Here is a 24,474-nt window from a genome sequence, read left to right as displayed (position 1 = left end):
ACAGGTTTCTTCTATAATTTCAGTTAGAAAATTTAGCTAGGAATATTTGTTTTCATAAGGATGGTAACAAGCATTTGAACAATTTAGGGAATTGTGTTTGCCTTTAAAATGTTAAATGTGCAAAATATTTACATCTTAATTAACAGTAATGCCATAATTATGAGAGATGCCAACAAGATCTCAGGGCTTTTAAAACTTTTTATTTTTTCATATTTAGAAACATGAGATTTTAGTAAAATCTCAATTTTATAATTTCTGAAAAAATTTCTCATTCTGATGAACATGTTTTTGTATTCTAAGTGTAGATTTTCTTGCCTTTATTTGTTTTGTTTTTATCTCAATCTCCTGTCAAGATAAACTTAAAATATGCATTATACACAATACAAATATCTTTCTATAGGAGAGACAATAAAAGTTGACCTGATTTAAAAGAAAGTTCTGTCATGTAAAAACGTTTGCATAGTTTTTACCACTGGGGCTTGATTCTTGATCCTTATGAAATGCCTTTCATGAAAGGACTGTGGGTCTGGACCGTTAGAGTTATTTTTTAAATTTTCATTAAACATTAGAATTATATTACTCATAATAAGTGGTATTTAATTTGCTGAAAATTCATTCTTTCTTTAAGAAAACATCCAGTTTCAATGATTAGCTTCTGATTTGGTTTAAAAGTCGCTATTACTGTATACAACCTAAACAACAATGAGCACAGACATTTATGGTACCTTTGGTGTCTGTTAGTACGGTCTATCAGAAATACAGAATCTGCACGATAGCTTCATGTCACAAAATATACATGTTGCAGTACTTGGGAAGCTTACAAACACTTAAAAAAATGAACGACTTCTAATTCTATCCATTTAGGAATACTAATGCTACATTTGAGATTAAGATTATTAGAATTTTAAAAGTATCAGTTAAACAGTGCAACAGATGTGTGAACTAATGTAACATTAAGAGTATAAAATGGTAGCCCAAATGGCTCAACCTCCATTTTCCAGCTACTAAATATTACTTCTTAAATCCATATGCAAAATGGTTCTTTAAATTATAGCTTTATCTGTATATTTTAAACACACTTGAAAGACAAAGTTGAGTTTAGTAGAGCCAGACCTCACTAAGAAAATAATTTGCTGAGAATGAAAGAATATATTAGATAAGTTACATTAATTTGATTGCACAAGGATTTAATGCTGTGTAAATTAAGTTCGAATTTTCAATTAGAGTTCATATAGAAATATATGCATAACTAGAAATTAACATAGTTGTAACAAAATCAAAACCATACACGTGTGACATTTGCTACTTGGTACAATAGCAGCATAAACTATATTTAATTTTAGATAAGTATAGATTCTTTTTTAAACATGTATTTCTTTGCTTATGCAAAGAATTACAACTTAATAAAACACTCTTTGTGCTAATAGGCATATGACACCAAGAATAAAATGCCTTATGGAAGTAAGGACTATTTGTATTCAAGTAAAATATATCGAGATGTCCAAAGTTAATAAACAAACAAAAAAGTAAATGAAAATTTCACAACAAGTTTGTTCATTATCGGGATATATTTTAAATGAGGAAATCAAACCTTCTATTTTTTCTTATGTGATGAGCGTATGGTCCTGGTCCTTACTACAATGGACGTATTTTGGAGGCATTACGGTGTGGAAGGTGGTTTGGGAGATGAGCAGGATCCTTGACTATCAAAACTGGTTGCCCGGCCAGGTAACTGAAAGACAATAATTTCATAATGTGTGATCTAGTGTAAAAACATAACATATTAGGCAATTGTTGCAACCTTTTAATAGTAGATATTCACTCATGAAATGCAAGTCTCTGAAGAGAAGATATACGTAACTTTCCTTGCCCTTCAGAACTCACCTTCTCAGGTAACATGAGGGGCCACACGTATCTCATAGAGATGTAGGCAGAGCATGGTACAGACAACTAGTCATGACTGCAGATTCATTTCACATTCTATGACTGTTCTTATTGTAAAATAATTATTGGTTTACTGTAGATGGGTACAATTGCTAGGTACATGCAATAAGAGGTTCTAGACACAAGAGACTTTATTTTACACTGTTCTAAGGCAGAAATGGACTTTTATGAGATGGCAGTTAATGAGATGACAGGCGCTAAATTTGGCAAAGAGGAGCCACAGGTGAAAAATAATAATTTCTCATGGTTCCTAAATATTATGTGTATTTAAAAAGTTTAGTTACAATAGAATAAACTTTTGATTATCTAGGCGGAAGTAACCAGATTTTCTAAATGATGCTTTACTCTCTGTCTCACCAACTTACCCAGCTCTCGAATTGTTCCCTTCTCATTTTAATCACTTCTCTGGTAACAAAACACATAATTACACACTCATCACTTTCTCACAGTGCAGTTCTTAGGTCTCTAGTCCAAATGTTTTGTTTGACCAATGAATGTAGGTGCAGGAGTTGAAAAAAGGAGCCATTTGCTGGAGAAAGTACATTTACATAATCTTTTAGTCCACTTGTCGTCTGATACTCCGCTGCTAGAAAAACATCTGGGATCTTCTGATGTCCATATTGTAGCTTATTCCTCCTGTATGTCCTACAATGACTGACACAAACACATGCCTAGTCCGTAGCTCTCCATCAGATAAATGTACAAATGCTTACTAAACAGTCATAATTAAGTATAATATGTCCGAGGTTATATCATACATATCCTTTCATTAGCGAAAAGGTCTTGCTTGCATTATCTCATTTCTCCCTACATTGTTCCTGTGAAGTCTGAGGGGCTTGCATTTCCATTTTCATTAAATATGGAGGAATGCAGCTGCAGACAGAGTAAATGGTCTGCCGAGAATTAGCCAGCCCGAGGACCAAGGATTAGAACACATGTGTCCCTGCAGTGTGATTCTCTCCCCAGCAAACTACTCTCATATTTAGATTCTTAGGATTAACATCCACTTTTCAAAGTTTAAATAAAAACCAAGAGGAGAAGCAGGAAAGAATAGTAACAGTATAAAAAGTGGTAGAGTATATTTTTTATTTTAAACAATACACACTGTTGAAAAGAAGCACAACCTTCCCAAGACTTCTTGAGCTATTTAGGGAATGAACTTGTTTATACTTCTGAAGTACTTTAAGGGGAAGTGCTGCGTGAATGTGCATTTGTGTGTGTCTGTCTTTTATGATTTACAATAAATGATGATGTGAGGCAAAGATTTGAAACACTAATATATACATATATATATGCAAATATCTATGATGACAGTTCACTTGCTGTCTGAGCATGCAATGTTTGAGCATGCAATGTTGGTACCATATTCATCAAATATATCTATAATGTCCTGAGTAACACAACCAAGGTTACATTTTTGTGACAAAGCCGAGATTAGAACTGACATTTGGTAGTTAATTATACTGAACTGTCCCTATGCCTAGTGCCAGAACAAGAAGCAGAATCTTACCCATGCAGAGACAGCAATATGTTATTCACTTAATATATAGTTATCATAACTATTCTTTTTATTGACTTGTATAAATTCCATCATCTCCAACAAATCCTTTTGTCAACTTACATTTCCTCTCTAATCAGGTCATATAAATGACTGACTTTGTGACTCTTCAGGAGGTTCTGACAACTGTCTTTGGGAATGAGTCATTCCATCAAGCAACATTCAGTGCATTGAATAGACCGACAACTTCATGACTAAAAATCCTGACAGAAACTAGAATTGATACCACTTCTAGTTAATATAAATATTAATATCAGTTATAATTGAAGCTAATATTATGCCACACTCAGTGCTAAGGACTCAATATTCAGCATTTTACTTAGTAAGCTCTATGAGTTTACTACTATGACAGAGTAATAGCAGAGCTTAGAGAGGTTAAAGTAACTTGCTCCAAAGTTCTCCAACATGTAGTCATATAGCACAGCCAGGCTTTGAACTCAGGCAAGTTCATGCCTTGATATTTTAAAACTCTGTGAGTACTTTTACTTCTTGACCAGAGTTGGGGAGATATACTTATCCCCTTATATAAATGAGTTGTAGTAAGTAATAGTACCTCTATTTAGAGATTCTGGGGATTTTTAGATGAGGTGGCTGTTTTCACAAAGCAGACACACCAACCTTCAGTTGGTTACTCGATTACTCCAGTACTCATTGACCTAAGTTTTCAGGCTCTGCCAAGAAAATAATAGACTTGCAGTTTTTATGGGCTAGTACACTGTCTAAAGGAATACCAAACTGAGAATGTTTAGTGGTTTTTAAAATCCAACAAGGCACACAGAACTTTGAATATTAGATGACAGAGTGTGAGACAAAGGCATGAACAATGTCTATTAAAAAAAATTGGTGAATATATAAAACATAACAGAAACATTAGCATATACATATTTAAGCAACGGAGATAAAAAAAAAAAAAAGAGTAGGATTCAGGGAATCACAGTTACCTCCAGTAAGGGATGCCAATGTGTTATTGGTTTTCGGTGATAAGCCAGCATTTCATTCCAGTGGTCTCGCCCAAGACCCTCAGCATCCAGTCCTGTTCTACACACTCCTATGACCTCATTGTGTCCTACCCTACGATTCAGAGAATAATACACTTTCATTCCAACATTCAAAGATAAATATAGTTTCACACATTGTAGCAAAATTTTAAGTATATGATTAAAACACTGATTTTGTGACTGGTTCTAGAAGATTTTGCAGATTAAACTAGTTTAGGTAAAATAATAAAAAAAAAAAAATTAGGTAAACTAAAATTTACTAAATAAGACCTGCATTCAAAAATAAATTTGTAAAAGGAGCACACTGAAACTATTTTAGTGCTCTGTAACTTAAGCACATTCCACAGCAATAAAAATAGTGTGAATGAGAAATGCCAGCTGGTCCTTACCTATAAGATGAGTTTCTTTCTTGGAAACAATCCTATTAACTTTAAATGTTGTAAATCAAATCCCATTCTTTCCTCAAGGCTTAATGTTTTATAGTGGTGCTTAGATTTCTCACCAAGAGCTCAATATCTACTTTCTAGTAAAAATGACCATATTTAATTGACTAAATGATATGTTAGTGAATGATATGCTTGTACTACAATTTAACAGGGCAGGGCTATCTCTGTTCAGCACCACAACATTTGACTTATTATTGCATAGAAACAGAGCATGCTGAACAACATTCCTGTTTTCTATTCATGTCCTGTTTTCACAGCAATGAATCAAGGTAATAATGGTAGCTAATATTTTTGAGAACTTAGTATGTGCCAGACACCTTTCTAAGTACTTTAAATGTACCGACTGAATCCTCATACCATGACCATGAGTATCATTATCATTATCTCATTTTATAGATACAGAAACTAAACATCCAGAGGTCCAGGGACCTGCCTGCCTTTACACACTTAGTAAGAGGGAGAGACAGGATTTGAATCAAGGCAGTTGATTCAGTGTGTAAACGTTAAGTTGCTTCTTAAGAATGGAATGTCATTTAAAGGGATTTCTAAATGTTATTTTGATAGACTTCTCTAAGAAGACTTGGAGATGATTTTTGGATATTTCATTACTTTTTTCTTGTCGCTGATATAGGTATGTATATTTAGTATCATTTTCTTCAACATAAAGTTTCCCAGACAAGCATAGCTTTAGAAGACAATGTTTTTTGTACTTCTGTTTTATATATTTAAGGATCCATTTTCCTTAAATTATTTGGGTGACAAATGCTCATTGAATCGATCTGCAATCACTACTGTGGAAAAACAATGAGTCATTTTTTTGGTAAAAGAGAACAAGGGCTTCCGATAAAAACATTACAACAGTTTTAAAGTTTAAAATTTCAACTAATTCAATTCAAGAGCCTCTCTCTCTTGCTCTTTCTTTTTAATGATAGCTTTTTTTCTAAACTGCGATATAAACTAATTTCAAATAGATGGTACAGGTCATTTTAGTTTTCGGTGCTTCATTGCTAGCTCTGAGTCAGAGGGTATAGCATATTAATTTCTCTTGGTTATAGGATCTTAGTTCTACCATTTTCACGATATTCTAAAGTGGACACACTTTTTGAGTATCTGTATATGTGTATTCTGTACAAGTTGTGTTATTTTTAAAACAAAATAACTGTAGTAAGGCATTGTCCATGTGCTGATAATTTTGTAGGTTAAGCATACAGTAATCCTTTCCAAAAGGTTGGTAAATATAAAAAGAAAAACAATAAAAAGAAGTATATAGCAAGGGCCAAAGAAGAGATATGAACCTTCAGTGGGACAAGAGTTCAAGGAGTTCAGATGAAGAGGTTGGTTAACCAAGAAAGACGGAGAAATGATGACTTGAGTAGGGCTGTATGGCAGGGACAGGTTGATATATTTCAGACAGAGGAAGGTTGGGAAGGTAAAATGTAGGAGCTGCATCAAGAAGAATCTTCAGAGCTACACCGGAGAGTTTGCAATTTATTCCACAAAAAATAGAAGTGACTCCAAGTGTGTGAAATGGAAGAGCTATCCATAAAGCAATGTTTTAAGGCTGATTATTCCTATGGTTACTAACCACCTTCTACTCTTAATCCTCGCCGTTCACACACAGCTCTGTTTTGCTAATGTTTACAAATGAGAAAGATGAATCCCCAAGTGATTATGTAGCTTTCTCTTTTACACACCTAGTTAATAGCAGAGCTCTGATAAGAATCATGATATTCATCTTCCAGTCTAGTTGAGAAAAACTCCGTTTATTGTGATTTCTGTTGTTACTGTAGAAAGGCTTCACACTAATGTTTTCTATAATGTATTCCATACTGCTTCTGTACCCATTCTTTCACTAGCCCGAGGTGTTCTGTCTTTCAACTTAATAATGACTTCTTTTAGAGAAGAAAAACTATTATACCATAGAAAAAGTAAATTTTGAATGAATAACTTGTCCTTCTTCCAATTTACATTAAAACTGTTGTGGCAGTAAATAACCTGAAGGGCTGAATTTGGTCTGCGTGACTAACCGTGGCTGTTCTTCAGTGAGTAGATAGAAAGATACACGTACCTATCGTAATCCATGACTGCGATGGAGAGGCTGACCTGCTCCACATTCTCTGGAGGGATGTCAAAAATAATGGCCTCATTGTACACAGGGTTTAGAGTGTTTTTCTTTGTAGTTGTTTTCCTCTTTTTTAATCTTCGACCGTCACACATCAGAGATACTTTGACATAAGGATCTAGGAGTGAGAAGGTAATTTTATTAAAATAAAATAAACAGTACAAAGAACAAATAAAACTGTGGTCAATTGTTACTAAATAATAAAAGTGGTATATCTAACCCTTTGGTGTCACCAATTTTAAATTTAAATGACTTATTTAGGGACTGCAGACGCTCTAAGCCTTCTTATTTTAATTGAAAACTTTTATCTTGAATGAACTAGAAAATAGTTAGCTCGATCTCACTATTTTTAATACAATAGAGAAACACACTAGTGTATCAAGAGCCAGTCCAGAGCTATGTCTTTTAGTCACAGCTATTAAACGATATTTTTTTTGTTAGAAGTGATTTCTAGGAAATGTAATCCTAATAAGTAAGAATAATTGTATGAAAGTTACTTTCCCTCAAAATGATTTAGAATAAGAATACTAAAACTTGTGAAAGAGCAATATTATATCTAGACAAGTATATATGATCACAATGAGTAGAAATTAGAAAGCAAAAATTACGTTAGAATTTTCTTCAATCATTGGAAAAGTAACTAAATTTAGAGGCTTCATTTGAGAGTCATAGAGGTGATGCTTGATAAGAAGCTCAGATTAAAGAAATAATCACAACAAATGATTATTAAATTGCTCAACGGTATACAATAAAAAAGGCAAATTTGGTGTAAAGATTGCCACAAGGAAGATTCCTGTTTTATAACATTGTCATATAATGCCAAATTGAAAGAGAAAGATTTAGTTGGGCTATATTGTTATGAGCCAAAGGGATCCAATAATTGTTAACAAGTTCTGCCGCAGCTGACTGATCTCTACTCCCTTACTCCTGCCACCTTAAGGAGAACAACTGTTACAGTAGTATAGAAAATTGCACAGTATGACACAAAGTTTCTTTAAAAAGGTTTACATTTTTATTAAAAGGAGGGAGAGTTGGCACTGGAGTGAGCATGCTAGATAGTTAAAACAATCTTTATTTTCATTTTTTTTTTTCATTCTGGTCACTCTCCACCTGTAACATCACCACCACTTTTTCTCTCTTTCCATCAATGTAATAATAAATCTTTTTTCCTTAGAATAGGGCAAAACAATGGCAATATTAATTTATTTGATCAAACAAATGCTTTTTGAGCTCTAGAAAAATATATCTTCATATTCATAAGCATCTCCACTAAGGGGTAAAAACATTTTTTGTGGCTAGAAATAGGGTGTGTAGAAGAAAAGTTAAAAGGGCAATGTTCAAGATGGCAGTTTTTCCATTTACTTTAAAATTTTTTTTTTTTTGATAATATGAAGTATGTTCTACAGGAGAAGCTCGTTTTTGTGATCTACTTTTTAGTATGATCCTCCAAGCCTACACCTCTTGTTAACAATGGGAACGAGGCCTGGTTTATTCTATGATGCCCCATTATGTCTCTGGTGACATTTCTCTACTCTACTCATGATAAGGATAATTTACTGACTCCTTAGTTGATTCACAAGCCCTTTGTGAGAATTAATTTGGTGGTGTTCTCAAAGCATTCATTCCTCCCACGAAAACCTTCATATAAATAATGAAGTAATCTTTTACTTAATTACAACTTTGATACTATTTGCTTGTCTCAAAAATTTATCTCTTTTGATACATGGTAGAAAGAATAGAATAAACAATAACACTGTTTATCTTCAATTCTTCAACATTTGTTGATCCAAAACTTTCTCTTGGGTTACTTCAAAATAAATGTGAAATTTACTTTATATATCAACTATGTATTGCAAATAAAAAAAAAAGAATCGGTAAATCATGACATAGTTCAAGTATCACAATGATAAAGACGTCCAACGAGAAGTCTCTCTCTCATCTGTCTCTATACCTCTCTACTCTTTAGTTTTTGTGTGTTGCTCCAGTATATCTTTATGCAAATATCAGCAACAAAAATATATATTCTAAAAATCTCCAGTCTTACACAGAAAGGAGCATAAGATCTACATTTATTTTTGCACCTCATTTTTTTTTTAATCGTTTGGTAAATCCCGGAGCTCTTTCTACACAAGAACTTAAAAGTTTCCTTATGCTTTTTGTAATGCAAATTTAGTTTATTTAGTTTTGTTCTTAAGAACCACAAAGTTAAAAATAATCCCTTATGTCATCCTTTACTTATTTCTTATTTCTGTTTAATTCAACAAATGCTACTGACCTTGTTATATGCCCAAGTTCACATAGTCAATTATAAATAATCCTCCAGGACGGTAGTGATTTAAATGAAGAAATAAAAGAGCATGATATGGCTTTACCAATTTATCAAAGTTGGCACAAGAGAAATTTCTTTCAAGAATGTCTTTAAGAAACTTCAAGGGGCATCCATTTACTTTATTTATTCCAGTCCCTTTAGCTGCCAAATTTTTAGTTAGAAAGGTTATGATAGGAATGTCAGTGGTGGTCTTGGAAACTGGTTAGTTCTCTGCAGATCAGAGTGAGAGAAATAAATTCAGTCTAAATATGTTTTCATATAGCCCTCACTTGTAGGGTAATGAAAGTTTTAAGTGAATGGCTTAAAGTCCAAGAGTCTTCCTTTATAAGCAAGTGACTATTTGGAAGTAGGGAATAGACAGTAAATTAGGCATTCTTGAGAAAAAAAAAAAACTAAATCAGCAAAGAAGGAAATAAAATAAAAACCCAAGTTCAAAGTCAACCTATTTGATAATACCTTTTAAAATTTTTGTAATGATAATGTAAATAAAAGAGGTGATTTGAAGTATACTTTAGTTGGTAATGTCTTTTTCTACTTTTACAGTACCCCACTGCAGACAAATGAACTCAATAATTCAATAACTGTATATAATTTGGGGTACGTGGAATACTTTATTTTGGAATATACCCTTGACCCACTGGCCTGTGATGTTTATACCTGATGCGCCAGTAATATCCATAGCTTTCAGATTTCTGCACTTGATGACTGTCAATGTCATACGTCCAGCAGTTGGCAAATAACAAAGGGAAAACATGATTTCACCCAGGTCTATACTCTCCTAGAAAGGCAATTGGTAATGTTAGCAATTTCAAACACCAGATAGTGAAAACAAAATACAAAACAGAGGAAGAAAAGAGAATATCCCAGCTGCTTATTTGACATCTCCACTTGTGGTTCTTATAGGAATCTCAAACTTAATACAGTCAAAACTGTACTGCTGATTGCACACATTCTCGATCATCTTCTAAAACTGATTCCTCTGTCAGTCTTTCCAAATTCAGTAAATGATATCATAATTCACATAGAGGCTAGAGCCAATAACCTAGCAGTTAGCTTTATTCTTCTCTTTCCCTCGCCCCTATATTCGAATCACGTCCTCTCTGCACTATCTACAAAATATATCCCAAACTGGTGACTTTGTTTTCAGCTCTATTCCTGTCATTCATGCCACTATCACTTCTTGTCAGGAATACTTCATTAATCTCTAAAATTAATCTCCTGTCTCAAAAATTAATCTTTACCAGCAGCCAAAGCGATCATTTATGGAATACAAATTGAATTATTTCACTTTCCTGCCTAAAACCTTCTAAGGGCTCACAACCATACTGGAATAATACACTGGCGCTCAGTGTATTTTTTTTTTTTAAGGAATAAAAAGATTATTAATTAATCTGGATAAAAACCGATCTGCTTTGTTTTATTTATAACAGACCGTCCACAGTACCCTGATATAGATACATTTGCTGACAATAGTTGCATAGATTAGAACAAATGAAAATGAGTATGAAAATGCACATTTAGGATTTCTCTTAAAAAGCTGTTTACAGGATTTAATCAAATCGTTCTTGGTAAGACAACTTGTGGTAGACATAATTTGGGGGGAAATAAGTTGCTATGCACTCAGGTCGAAAGACTAGGTTCTTAAAATTTCTTAATGACAGGCTATTAACATTTATTGGACATATTCTTACAGCTCAGGTTCTGATTTATGTAATTCCATTTCTTTATTCATGATCTAGAAGCAATAGAGCCTAGTAATTAAGAGCATAAACTTTGAGGCAGTTAAACTTTGTTTTGTTCCTATTTTCTACTTCCTAGCTGTGAGATCCTAGGAAATTTAGTTAAGCTTTGAATCTGTGAAACTTCATTTTCAAATTGAAGAAAATACCTACTCCACAGGAGTTTTAATCATTAAATAAGATACTGTCAACAAAGCCCAAGGTATCTGACAGTGTCTGGCATATGATAAGGGATGCCGTTTTGTTCATTGCTGCATTACTATCATGTGGAGCAGTACCTCATATATATCAGGTGCTCAGTAAGAACTGAATAAATGAAAAAAATTAATCAAGGGATGTAATTATTATTTTTTGAGAAAATTAGTAAAGTAAATATTTTATAAGGAGGTTAGATCCTACCGAGTCTCCTCTGGGCTGTTGTATTGTTGCAGATGCAAAATAGTGAACAAGATCCAATATGAGAGGCCTGAGGAAAAAGTAGGAAGAGTACAACCTACTCTCAAGGATTCATTCTTTTTACCACCAAGAAGTACTGAGTATTATTTGCTGGGCCCACTGGTAGGTGCTGTAGCTACAGGGATAAACATAGCATAATCCTGCCCTTGAAGATCTCAGCTGAAAAAGGATTAGTCTGTAAAAAGCTAAGAAAATGTCTGAATTCTATTTTTATCTGATGGTTCACTCCTTTTCTCTCTTTTTTTCCAAGTGTTTCTTTAGGCTGAGTCAATGGGCTGAAGTTTTCTGTCTGGCAGACGTACCCCCCTTCCCTCACTGGATATTCTCCTTCCAGGAAGTCAATTATAATAGACATATTTTGTTATTAGCTGGTAAAAGTTAAAGAATCGCTTTATGAATGTAGCGCAAGATATCAAGTTACACCAAGAAATATGGTGGGGGTGGTGATAAAGAAGCTGGAAAAGAAATAGGGGAAATGATCTCAGAGATGAAATGTCTAGAATCTAACAGGAAATGCACCACATGCAAACCGAAATAAAGTATACGAACAGAGACATCTAAAGGAATTAGAAAATAAAACATATTTTCACGTATCTGATTGACATGGTTTTACTTTTACACATTAAATAATATGTGAGAGTAATTTTTGTAGATCCTTTCCATGGATCCAGTTACAAAATAATCTTGATTATCAGTTATTAACAGGCATTGGTAAATATAAAGAGGCTAAAATGAGGAGTTGACCAATGTATTAGGGCAAATAAACTGAAAACAAAGAGCGTTATTTGAGGACATTTCTGAGCAGCTCTGTATGACTGGCTAGGTGGCTCGATGCATACTACAGTAATAAGAAATCTACTTAAATATTTAAACTACATGATATAATAGGAGTTTTAAGAAAACTGGAAAGAACTGGCTGGTGAAAAGTTAATTTATAACAGGCATCTATAATAACTGCATAAAAATTTGATTCTTCATTAGATTATATTTTTTCTTCAAGAAGTATGGATATGAAAAGGGCAGAACATTCTCTAAGATAAATACCAATATTCTTCAATTTTTTAATTCTGAAAGCTGTCTAAGAGATAATCATGAGAAATGAACTTAACAAAAGTAAATGGCTATATGACTTTTAAGAAGGTTCTATAACAGATGTAACAAAAGAACTCCAGATTTTGGCTTTAATACATTGAACTATACAGTATGCACTAATTCTCAGTACCCACCACCAAGTCTGCCCTGTGTTGATGGCCCAGCTCCAGAGAGCTCACCAAATTTTAACTGCTGCCTCTTCTCTGTCTTCCCCAGACTGGTGTAGTTTATAAAACCATATTCGATTTCAACAACCTGAGCCTTCTAGTGCCCAGCAAACAACCAGGAAATAAGTTGAAAGGTTACTGAACATCCGGCATAAATATGCAGTAAAATTACCTTATATAAGGAGACTACATTATTTCTTACTCAACACTTATTTACTATTATTTTAGAAAAAATAACGAGAATGTTTACTCGATGTATCAATTTACATGTGTCAAAACTCACACGTGAAATATTGGGATGGGAAAACTAATAGCTGCAGGTCTAGTGAAGGTAGTGATAAATGAAACCGCAAAAACGCAACACGTGTATACATATATATGTGCATATATGGAAGCAGATATTCTAAAAAAGATAACAATAACCTTGGCACTGAGCCTTGGCTATATAGTACAAAGGTCCTTTTGTATCAAGGGGAACGAACGCTAATATTACCTCAGTAACTTAAAAATAGCATTTTATTACAGACTCAAACAGTCATTAATATTCAAAATGATGACTGAGTCTTCAAGCTAAGGAAAAATGTCCTATATCTCCTGTTTAAGAAGGCAGAGAAATGTACACTATTTTTCAGTTATTTTTATCCAAAATCCTTAAAATTTGAAGTGCTAATTTTGGCTAAAAATGAGAAAGACTTCGAGTTTCTGAAAATGTTACTTGTGAGCAATCTCATTTATTATAATTCTTTATAAGCATGAGCTTCCTAAATTAACCTTTGAAAAACTCTTGCATCTTTGGGAAAATCATTTGAAAGCTGGCTATAAAGTCTAGAATATAGGGTCCTATAAAATTCTTTTCAGATAAGAAGACCTTTACTTCATTCTCATACACACTAATGTATTCGGTTGAACATTCGCCATGAAAATCTTCTGACTTCGTACTTGGAGGAAGGAGTTATAAGAAAAGGCTGGGTCAGGGGCCGAATATCTGACTTCTTCATGCTGGCTCCACAGAGAGAGCTGGGTAGGTAAAGATTATTTCCTGATGATAAGCTATATTCAAGCTCATGAACAGTTACTGTATTGGCTTCCCAAGATAAAAAAAAAAAAGTCATTTGAAAGACAAGTTTATATACAGATAGTTGCACTCCACATCCTATTTCAGGACTAACTTAATTAATAGTAAGATCAAGCTACAGCAAATGAATGCAAGAAATGAAGAAGATGCACATTAAAGGCTCAATACCCGAGGGTGAAAAACTAAGGGAAGCTTTCCTGTAAGGAAATAATCTTTACAGTGGAGGATGAGGAATTAAAGACATGGAATTTTACAGGGAAGATAAAGAATAATGTATGTGAATACTATGGTTAATAATAATAGTCATAAAAATAATATTTGAAAACATTTCTTTATTTTGAGAAGGCTACATTAAGAAGGAAAAAGAAGAGAGAGGCCATTGAAGTAGACAGGCGTAGGAAGGTGTTGGCTGAAGAAAGTTTTGAATTCAGTGATATATTGGAAAGTAAGAATCATTAAGACTTATTGAAAAAAGCCTTTAAACAAACAATTGGTTGTCATGGTGACATCAGTTATCACATCCACTTTAGCACTCTAAATGCAGCCTGCCTTCCACATTTCCTGGTTGGTAAGAAAATAGACGGTTTTCCACACACTGTCAAACAATGTGTTACTAGATCAAATGTGCTTCTTTATCAAGTTTCTAGTCCTTTACCCACCTGCTCACAAAATGAAGCTACAGTTAATGCAGACCTGGAGTGGGTCTACTGGATTCAAACTACTGTAAAATTTTTATTTCTTCCCAACTAAGCAAATCATGGACTTTAACTTTGAACAGACGACTTAACATCACTTGATCTCAGTTTCTTTGGTATAACATGAGAGCGTTCAAGGAGATGAACTAATTTATTTTTTAGCTCTTAAAATTTGTAATTTTAAGCACGGTAAAATGAAAGCTAATTAATATATATAGTTCAGGCATGTTTGGGAATGCGAGGTCCTTTTAGAACTTGTTTGCTATTAAGCTGGTAGAGCTTCATTGGAAAGACCACAAAAAATAAATTGATGCTCATAATTCGATTTCAAGTTCAAGAAAAAATGGTCATAAAAGATGGTTATCACTTGGATTTCCAGACAATGTGCTAAATGAAGGATGTGATCCCTAAGGCAGAGACTTTCAGGGTTGATCTGGTTAAGGTTTCATGAGGAAAGACCACCCACATAGGATAATAACGTGCAGTGTCATTCATACTGTCCCCTGGTTCTGCTAAAAATCTCAAGGGGATTGCTTTTTACTCTCTTATATGAGTTGGACACACAGGGCCTAAAAATGTGGTCCCCAATCTTTTTGGCACCAGGGACCAGTGCTCCTATGAGAATCTAATGCCTGATGATCTGAGGTGGAGCTGAGGCAGTGATGCTGGTGATGGGGAGCCACTGCAAATACCGATGAAGCTTTGCTCACTAGCCTGCCACTCACCTCCTGCTGTGGGGCCTGGTTCCTAACAGGCCACAGACGAGTACTGGTCCATGGCCCAGGGGCTTGGGATTTCTGGCCTAAAATACAGAGTTCACTCTCCTCAACATGACACATTCAGTCCCTGACAATCTAATTCCTGATTTTTTTTCTACCTTCATCTTACAAATTTCTCCACATGTTCCCACAACTCCAAAACTGCACTCTAGCTTTATCAAATGCCTTGTCAATATCTAAAAAAATCTCTAAACATTCATTCAATTAGCATGCTTGTGTTTATTAAGAGCATCCAAAATGTCACATACTCTTCTAGTAACTAGTGGAACACTGATGACCAGACAAAATTTTTTCTCTTCATAGGATTTATGATTTTAGTCAAGTCACTTAACCTTTCAGAACATCATACACTTAATTAGGGGACAAGCTGGAAGAAAAACATAGATCTGCATAGTTTTAAAGTACATGCTTATTTTTTTTTTTTTTATCCAGTGTTGTAAGTGCTTTTCAGAGAGATTCTTTGGTTTTAATTATAGAGCCAGAGATGAAAAGTACCTGATTCTTCTCTTGAGGATCTTGAAGGACTTAAGGGGTGTGTGATATTTAATCTGAATCTTGAAGAATGAGTAAAGGTAAAGGAACTTAAAAACAGATGGAGATACATATAAAAGAGGCTTTAAGGTTCCTAATTTCCAACAATATCCAGAAGGTCAAATTGAGACCACTGGCTCTGGCAATGCCAGAGGATAATTTAAATGGCAACATACTGACCTCATTCTAATGAACCCTCTTCAGGAATACTTGCTTAGATCGAGATGAGATACATGTTCCTGCTTACTAACAATTTCTTGTAGGGGTTGCATTTAGATTTCAAAGGGATAATATAAAAAATACTTTATGTCACAGGTCCAGTTTGCAGCCCAACACATAGTAGATGCTCAAAAAGATACTACTTCTTTTTCTTGTTTAAAACAATTTTTCTGGGGTCAGTGACTAGCATTAGGCTGATGCTTAATAAAACATTTATTGAATGAATAAATGAATGAAGTAGTTATAAAAGCATCAGGCTTGGTCATGAGTTTAGTGTCTGCAGAGACATCTGTTTGAAGGAGTGAAGATCACTCAGTAAGCTGGCACAAGTGAGCAAATTGCAACACTGTTTATGGATGTTGTGGGCTTTGTGAGTGGAATGTCCTGGAACTGTGCAAGGCCGTGTCCATATAAGGTGGCCCTAAAAGTACAATAAACTAATAGTCATAACAGTTTTGAGCCATTTAAAGATATACTTAAGATTTGGGAAGCTAAGGTTAGAGGATACTTATCAATTAGTTTTATTGAACTTTATTTCTCTACATATCTGTCTAGTCTAATGTGATCTGAGATAATTCTACGGCACACTGGAATTTCAGAGTCAAATGTATCCCTAAGGTGCATAAATCCCTTTTTTCTTTGCACATCTGGTCATCTCCTTCAACTCACCAGCACAGTCTACTGACCCTGGGAGGAAGGGGGAGGAAGCTGATAGAATACAATTAGGAAATGTAATTAACATTATAACCTCCAGTTTCTAGCTCACTTCCCTTCTTTTCCTTCAAAGAACCACAATTTTCCAACAGCACTTCCTCTTGCTCTTTCTCCTTTGCCCAGTGATTCTGATTAGATCAGATTTCAATCATGTTCAATGAGGGTGGGGGCAGAAACAGGCAAGGAGGGTTCGATTACAAAACCTAGTTAGATTCTTAGATTTTTATGTCACATTTTTCATTATTGATTCTTTCCTGCCATCTTTACTTGAAGATAGAGAAATGCGTACCAGGTGCCCTTTAACAAGACCTGCTTGCATTTCTGCAAGAAAGAAGAAATGCACTTTGCATTAAACATACAATATTAAGAATTGTGCTTTTCCATGGTACAAAGTCCAGGTAAAACTTTGCTAAAGTCAGAGCAGAAAAGAGCAGAGAATACGACAGTGTTAGAGGTGGGGCAATTACAAACCCCATCTAGCATTAAGTGATTAACAGTCGCAACCCAGAGATATTATTGCCAGGGATCCCATTTAATTGTGCTGAATTTCTGCTCAGTAGGAGAACCATTTTCGCCTCTCAATGTAAGTGGGAAATATCGCCGTCTGCCAAAATAATTTAGTTTTTATCCCATCCTATACAGTCACAGACTTATCTACCAGCAGCCATGAAGTGCTCAGGCTGTAGAAACAGAGCTGAGACCTTCAAACAGCCTTTTCTGGACTTAACAAACTAATACTTACAATCACCTATGTCATGAGGAGCCTGAAACAAAGAGGGGATAGCCTAATACAGACACTGGGCAAGAGCGACTTAGAACATAAGAAGAGGATACAAATTTGATAAGAACTCTTCCTTCCCTTTATCATACTAGTTAGGAAATATCTTAAGCTTCTTGGTGAGAGGAACTGGAGACTTATTCTCAAACATTAATCATTATTTATAGATGGGGCATAGAAATTGGTATAATGCTGCATACAGCAACCCTTAGAGCAGTAGTCCCCAAATTTTTTGGCACCAGGGACCAGTGCTCCTGGGAGAATCTGATGCCTGATGTTCTGAGGTGGAACCGAGGCGGTGATGCTCATGCTGGGGAGCAGCTGCAAATACAGATGTAAGCCTCACAAAACAGGAACATTTTATGCCCTATAACATCCAGAAGTGTGTCTGGTAAATAGGAGACCTAAATAAAAGTTTGTAGAATCGATGGATTTAATAAGTTCCTTGTTCTATTAGTGGGCAGAACAGGTAATCAACCTCTATTACCAAATGTATCTTTAGCCATTATTTTTTTCTGAATGGGCAAGGCATAGCAATTGCTCCTCTATACATAACTAGATAACGAGTGGAAACATTTGCAGTCTACTTGATATGACAACAGCCTATTTGGGCAGAATTTTCTATTCTCATTATCTATGCTCTTCTGTAGACTGATCTTTGATAGATGCCTACACTTGCAAAACATGCCTTTACTTACCACAGGGTGTGGGATTGTGCAGAATTCTTAACATTTAAAAGCACTCCAAAAAACATGAAGAAAATTGATATTTGGTCAGTAAGATCTTTGGTTTAGTTACTTTATAGAAAGACTTCATGCAATATATGTCATCACATAGTTTTTTAAAATGTTGCTATATTTTATTCAATTCAAGATTGAGTTAAAGAGTATAACATAAGTAACTCTCGTTTTCTTTTTTCTAAAAAATGAGGATACTTTTAAGAAATTTAAATATTAGGGTAAGAAATTTAAGACATGAATGAAATTGGGATGTTAGTAATTGAGTAGATAACAAATAGCTGTTTTCTTTATGTGCAAGATTATAGATAATGGCACTTAGCAACTTTAAACTTAAAAAAAAACTTCACATTTATTAGCTCATTTTATTTTCACAATATTACTGTGAAGTTGATATTATAAACTTCTTTTTATATAGATGAGGTAACAAATTCAGAAATGTGAAGCAACTTACCCAAAGTGATACTGCTAGGGAAGGAAGGAGGGGAAGGCAGAGAGAGTGAGAGAAAAGAGAGGGAGGGAGGAGGACAGAGGGAGAGAGAAAGAGAGAGAGAGACAGAGACAAAGAGAGACAGACTGAGATGGATACAGAGATAGAGAGAGAGAGAGAGAGAGAGAGAGAGAGAGAGAGAGACCCCCAAGGATGACAGAGAAGCTAGATGGTGATTATTATGTTTACAAGTAGGACAATGTAGAAATTTAGATTGAAAATTATGTAGATGCAATAAATTTGGGGGAAAAAACCATCTTGCTTTTTTAAATAACCCTAAATATTATAATTACAATATGGTTAGCTTTGGCTACCAATTTTTAACTGATATTCTCTCAATGACTATCATTGAAATACCACAATTGTGCTTACCCAACAATTCTATCTTTATTTAAAAAGTATGGCATCAGTGTTGAATTCAGTCTAAAATTGATGGTACAAATTTAAGTGTTAGATATGCATTAACTTTGATTTTTTGTTTTGTGGAACAGAACACTACTTCAGAACAGTAAAACAGAAAAGAAATCTACTGCTTAAACTGATAATAACAGGCTAATGTAGTTGTTGTTGTGGGCTATTTAAAAGCCAATTTACCTGTAATAGTTCACATGAAACAAAGTGTAGTCAAAAGAGACTGAACAGACACTGAGACTTTGTCCTCTAAATGTACGTAGATGTGATTTAATTTTTAAAAATAATATAATAAACTCCAGACATTTATTGAATACCAAATATTCATGAGACAAAGTTCCTTTTAGCAGTCTGCCTGAGTTGAGCAGGTGTTAAGGTCAATAAAAATCAGGTTTTGGAAACTCCCATAATTTTGTGGTAATCTATGGTGGACTCTATTATTTTAAACTCAATTTAAATTAAATTTTATATTGCAACATAGATACTATCAATTCTTGCAAATGACTAAAAAACTTATAGATAGGTTTGTGAAACTTATTTGCATCTTTTGAGTTAATAATCAATTAATGGTGGTCCATTATCATATGTGATGTTTGTGACACTCCAGAGTCAGGTTTACTGCAGAGATGAAATAGAAAATTAGGAATCTTCACAGAGGAGCAGATGTGGATTCACTGTCCCTGTCTGCAGGGCTTTGGCTCCAATACTGCCTGATGCACTTGGAAGACTAGTGAGGCAGCCCCTGAGCGAAAAGGTTTATACCCTACTGCCCTGTTTTCCACCACATTTTTTTCCTAAGAATGAGGCTGCATTTTTGTCACTCTTTAAAATGTTATTGGTAGATATTATTCCAAGATTAACAAACTTTAGAAGAGAATTCGTTGACAGATAAATGCAAAAATATATATATAGTATTCTTCTGATCCTCTGATAGACCCAGGATGCTTGGGAGAAGAATGAAAAATATATCACTAGAAATAAGAAGACAAATTAAAACTATTTTTTAAAGATTTAAAGAAATTTTAATAATCCGTAAGAAAATATATTCAAACCAAAGCTCAGCTGGAACATTTAGTATTAAATGGTCGGCACAATGAATATGATGATTTCTTTGTGTTTGTCATGTCAAGACCTACTCTTTAAACAATACTTGTCAGTTCCTTAGAAGATAACAGATTCAAGTACTTTATAGCTATAAACCAGGTCAATGTGGTTTTGCTTACACATTCTCCTTTCTTGTGAGTGTCTAAAACATAGATTGTGCTGAAAAGATGTTCACTGAATAGATGAGTAACTAAATATGCAAAATGAAGTTAGTTCTGTTCAGCAAAGAGAAAGTTTTTCTTTATACTTTCAATGGCTTCTTGAGTATGTATGAGAAAACTACATTTAAATATTCAAAATACATTAGTCTGTATAATTGTTACTTTTTGGAAAAGTTAATTAAAAATTTGAATAATATTATACTCCCATAGTTTAAAGATAAAATGTATATAAAACAATATGTTATAAGTCATTCCTTTTCTATATTTATCTACCAATAGTAGTTTCTGCCATTCTTGTTAATAGGTACTACTATTATTAAATTTTTATGTGTCTTCACATAGGCTTTTTTGTGTATATAACTGAATATGAATATATATTTCTCCTTCCCATTACAGACATAGTGAGCAGTGTCACAGGGTGCAGTGTTCTTCAATGTGATTTTCCCCTATGTTGGAAATATCTGTATATTAGCGCTATTGGTGATTGGCTTGCCATATTTGTGATATATAGTGGGACGATCCCTAAAGTGAAAATTTTTTGCACAGAATAAAGATACGCCTTTATTATTTCCTTTTTCATTCAATCTCAAATTTAAAAAAAAAAAAAAACCCTGCTGATTCCTGATAAGAATATCAATTCCTTTTGTATAGAAATAACATTAGTAATGAAATTACGAATATAAAATATATAACTCTTGTTTCAACCTGATAAGATTTGACATTAAGTTAACAACATTCCTGGTTTATTTTACATACATAATTATCTCAAATAAGGACCTTAAATTATAATAATGTTTTTTCAAGATTTATCCTTAACTAGGTAGTTATCTATATAAAGAAAGCTAATATTCTAATTCAAATATATATTTTACCTGTTACACAGTTTTTTTATATCTATGTCCACATAATTTATCACCTTTGCAGGTTTCTACAGGACTGGAATGTATGAGGGTATATAGCATTGCTTTCTATTTATTTTTTCCTCCTTCTTTGTAGAAAACCCTATAATTTCTATATGAAATTATTTAAAGTTAAAGATGTATAAAAAAAGTTTCTTATGCACATTTCAACCTACATTAGTTTTTTCATTTTATTAACCTGAAAATATAAAATTACTTGAAGATTTTCAAAGGAAAGATTTTAATGAAATACTAGACTAATCATAAAGATGATTATACATATATGTTAGATGACATATAATATATAATATTTGTGTATATTGCGAACTTGGTCCCATAGCCAAAACATTTGGGTTTCATTATATTGTTCTAATAAAAAAGCTATGAGTATCTAGAACAGCGTGTGCCTCAATGTTTCAGTTAAAAAGAAATGTTTTTTGACTAGAATAATATAATAATACATTTCTATATAGGCCTACCTCTTTTTATATCCAGAAACCGAAATAAAACTCAAAATAAAGGCACCACCAAAGATGGCCACATGCCAATTCCTAGAATCTGTGAATATGTTCCCAAAAGACAAAAGGAATTTTGCAGATGTGATTAAGATTATAAAACTTGAGATTGGGAGATTATCCTCTGTGGGGATAATCTTAACCAAGAAATGCTTATTTTCTCTGGAAACAAGAAAGGACAAGATGATGAATCTTCCGTAGAGTCTCCAGGAAGCAATGCAGTCCTGCCAACACCTTGATTTTAGTCCAGTGAGACACATGTTGGACTTTTAACCTACAGAACCGTAAAATGATAAATTTGTGTTGTTTTAAGACACTATACTTGTAATTTTTGTAGCAGAAACAGAAAATTAATATATTAGGCAGAAGAAGAGTTGAAAATAAAATTAAAGAATTTAATGTTTCATTAGCAGTCAAAAATTGAAGTCTCCACAAAAAATCCCTTCCTTTTTTTTGAAGGACCACTTTGAAACACAAAAATTTACAAATGTAAAACGAACAAACAAACAAACCACTGACAATCTCTTAGAAGATTTTACTAATTTTCAGACATCATTTGGGGGTTACTTATCTCTGAAACTAAATATATGAACAGAACATGCTCATATAATTTTTTGCATCCCTAGTACTTAGATCACGCCAAACACACGGTAGGCACTTAACAAATATTTGTTAATGAATAAAAGAAGAAATAATAAAGATTGGGGAATCAAGAGAAATAACCTAACAATTAATTATCTGCCTTTGCAGAATTTTAGAAGGTGCCATATTTTTTAAAATAGGAAAAATCACTGCTTACCATTTTTCACCTGTAGGAATATAAGTAATAAGTAATAAAGTAAAAGACAATATGAAATCAAAAGAGCCCCAATACTTTTGAAATATGTTTTGGTTTTGAAATTTCTTCTTTGTTCCCTAATATGTATCACAACGAAGACCATAAAATTAAAATACAACAATTGAAAATATTATGATGATGTAATGCAATAAACTGCCAGTATAAATTTTAAAATTAACATCAATATAATTTATAGTGAAACTATAATGACCCCCAATATTGGTTGTAAATAATGAAACATTGTTAGGAAAAAAATACAAAAAAACTATTTCAAATTAAAAAATAATTTTCTTATTTTTAAGAATAATCCTTTGTCCCTATTTTTTTTTGGTAACTTACAAGAGCTTTTTTTTTTTATTTACTCAGTCACTGATGTTACCTATATACTGTTAGGTGCTTGAACTATTATTATATGTGTAATTAAATCTTCCCTTTGCAGGTTCTTGGCACATAAATTTCATAACTTTGTAAACGTATTAAAATAAACTTGTTAATATTTAGTTCCCTACACCACAAAAGCAATATATTGGTAGCACTATTACTTACTGTTGTAGCACAATGAATATCTTTCCATATGGTGGCTTCTCTGGAGAGATCAGAGACTTCAAACAAATTATCAAGAATCACTTCCCCAATCATGTCATGTCTAGAAAATCTGTCAAAATCATATACACTGAAGTGTAGTTTTCTGTTGCTTAGTTGATCATATGCTACAGGAAACTGAAAAGTTTCATCAAATAGAGGATTTAAAGTTTTTCTGTGTACGCGGGTCTGAAATTTCTTTTTCCTGTCTGGAAGAAGATACATCTTCACATAAGGGTCCGAAGTTCCTGTGAAGTCTTTAGCAGGGAGATCTAAGGCTTTGATAATTTTGACAACCAGAAGTTCATTTTCATAATCATATTGGAGGGTAAAGTTAAATTTCCCACAGGTTTTGACATCTTCTTTCCTGTTGCCCTCAGAATCAACCGATTTCTGCTTGTAGAGCTCTGGTTTTATCCTCCCGATGCTGGTTGTTGTTTCTCCTCTTTGTAAAACGGGTTCTGCACCCATGCTAAAATCCACACTGGAAACCTGCATTTGCCTTGGTAGGTGTCTCCTGAAGGAATTGTGGCTGTGCGCACACACACACACACACACACACAAGATCATTTAGGTAGATTATTAGTGACAATATTAAACAGTGGCATATAAACTGTCCCCCACCCCCAGGGTAATAAAAGTATTATGTCTTTATTAACAGACAGATACACACACAGAGAGAAACACACAAACATACATACACTCAAAGAGCTACTTTTGAAAAGCCAGAAGTGCAATATTCAAAGGAAAATCTCCGAAAATTAAACAAACACCTGAAACATACAAATGTAAATATTTATGAGCTTTTGAAATGTTGTACTCTCAATCACAAGAACTAATTAAGTACAATTATAAAGAAACACAATTTCTAACAAAGCTCCAAATTCCACAAAATGCTATGAATCATTAATTTTGGAATACCTAGGAGTAAGCATTATGTAGACAAATCATACAGATGGCTGGTATTGTTTTATCTCAATATTTATGTCTAATGGATTTCATGTTTTAGTGACTACAGCATTAAAACAAAAAAAAATTAAGTTTTCATATTCCTTTTTTCCCTCCCTCTTTAATTCCCCATCCTATACTTCCACC

General features: G+C 33.7%; 1 protein-coding gene across 2 annotated transcripts in view; it reads right to left on the bottom strand.

The window, feature by feature from the left end:
• Window positions 1-237: 237 nt before the first annotated feature.
• Window positions 238-24,474, bottom strand: part of SYT10 (synaptotagmin 10) — a 55,426-nt gene continuing 31,189 nt past the window's right edge. Inside the window, exons 3-7 of one of the 2 annotated variants that reach the window (XM_016121526.2) lie at window positions 23,344-23,911; window positions 10,055-10,175; window positions 7,015-7,186; window positions 4,444-4,573; window positions 238-1,732 (exon numbers count right to left, since the gene is read on the bottom strand). In XM_016121526.2, the coding sequence (XP_015977012.2) occupies window positions 1,661-1,732; window positions 4,444-4,573; window positions 7,015-7,186; window positions 10,055-10,175; window positions 23,344-23,911 (1,063 nt within the window). In that variant the 3' untranslated portion in view covers window positions 238-1,660. Of the gene's footprint in view, window positions 1,733-2,327; window positions 2,350-4,443; window positions 4,574-7,014; window positions 7,187-10,054; window positions 10,176-23,343; window positions 23,912-24,474 lie in introns of those variants that run through there. The other variant, XM_016121527.2, reaches the window with a different exon arrangement.

This window comes from Rousettus aegyptiacus, unplaced genomic scaffold, assembly GCF_014176215.1.
Source record: "Rousettus aegyptiacus isolate mRouAeg1 unplaced genomic scaffold, mRouAeg1.p scaffold_m13_p_2, whole genome shotgun sequence".
Lineage (NCBI taxonomy): Eukaryota > Metazoa > Chordata > Mammalia > Chiroptera > Pteropodidae > Rousettus > Rousettus aegyptiacus.
This window is presented reverse-complemented; position numbering and strand designations above follow the sequence as displayed.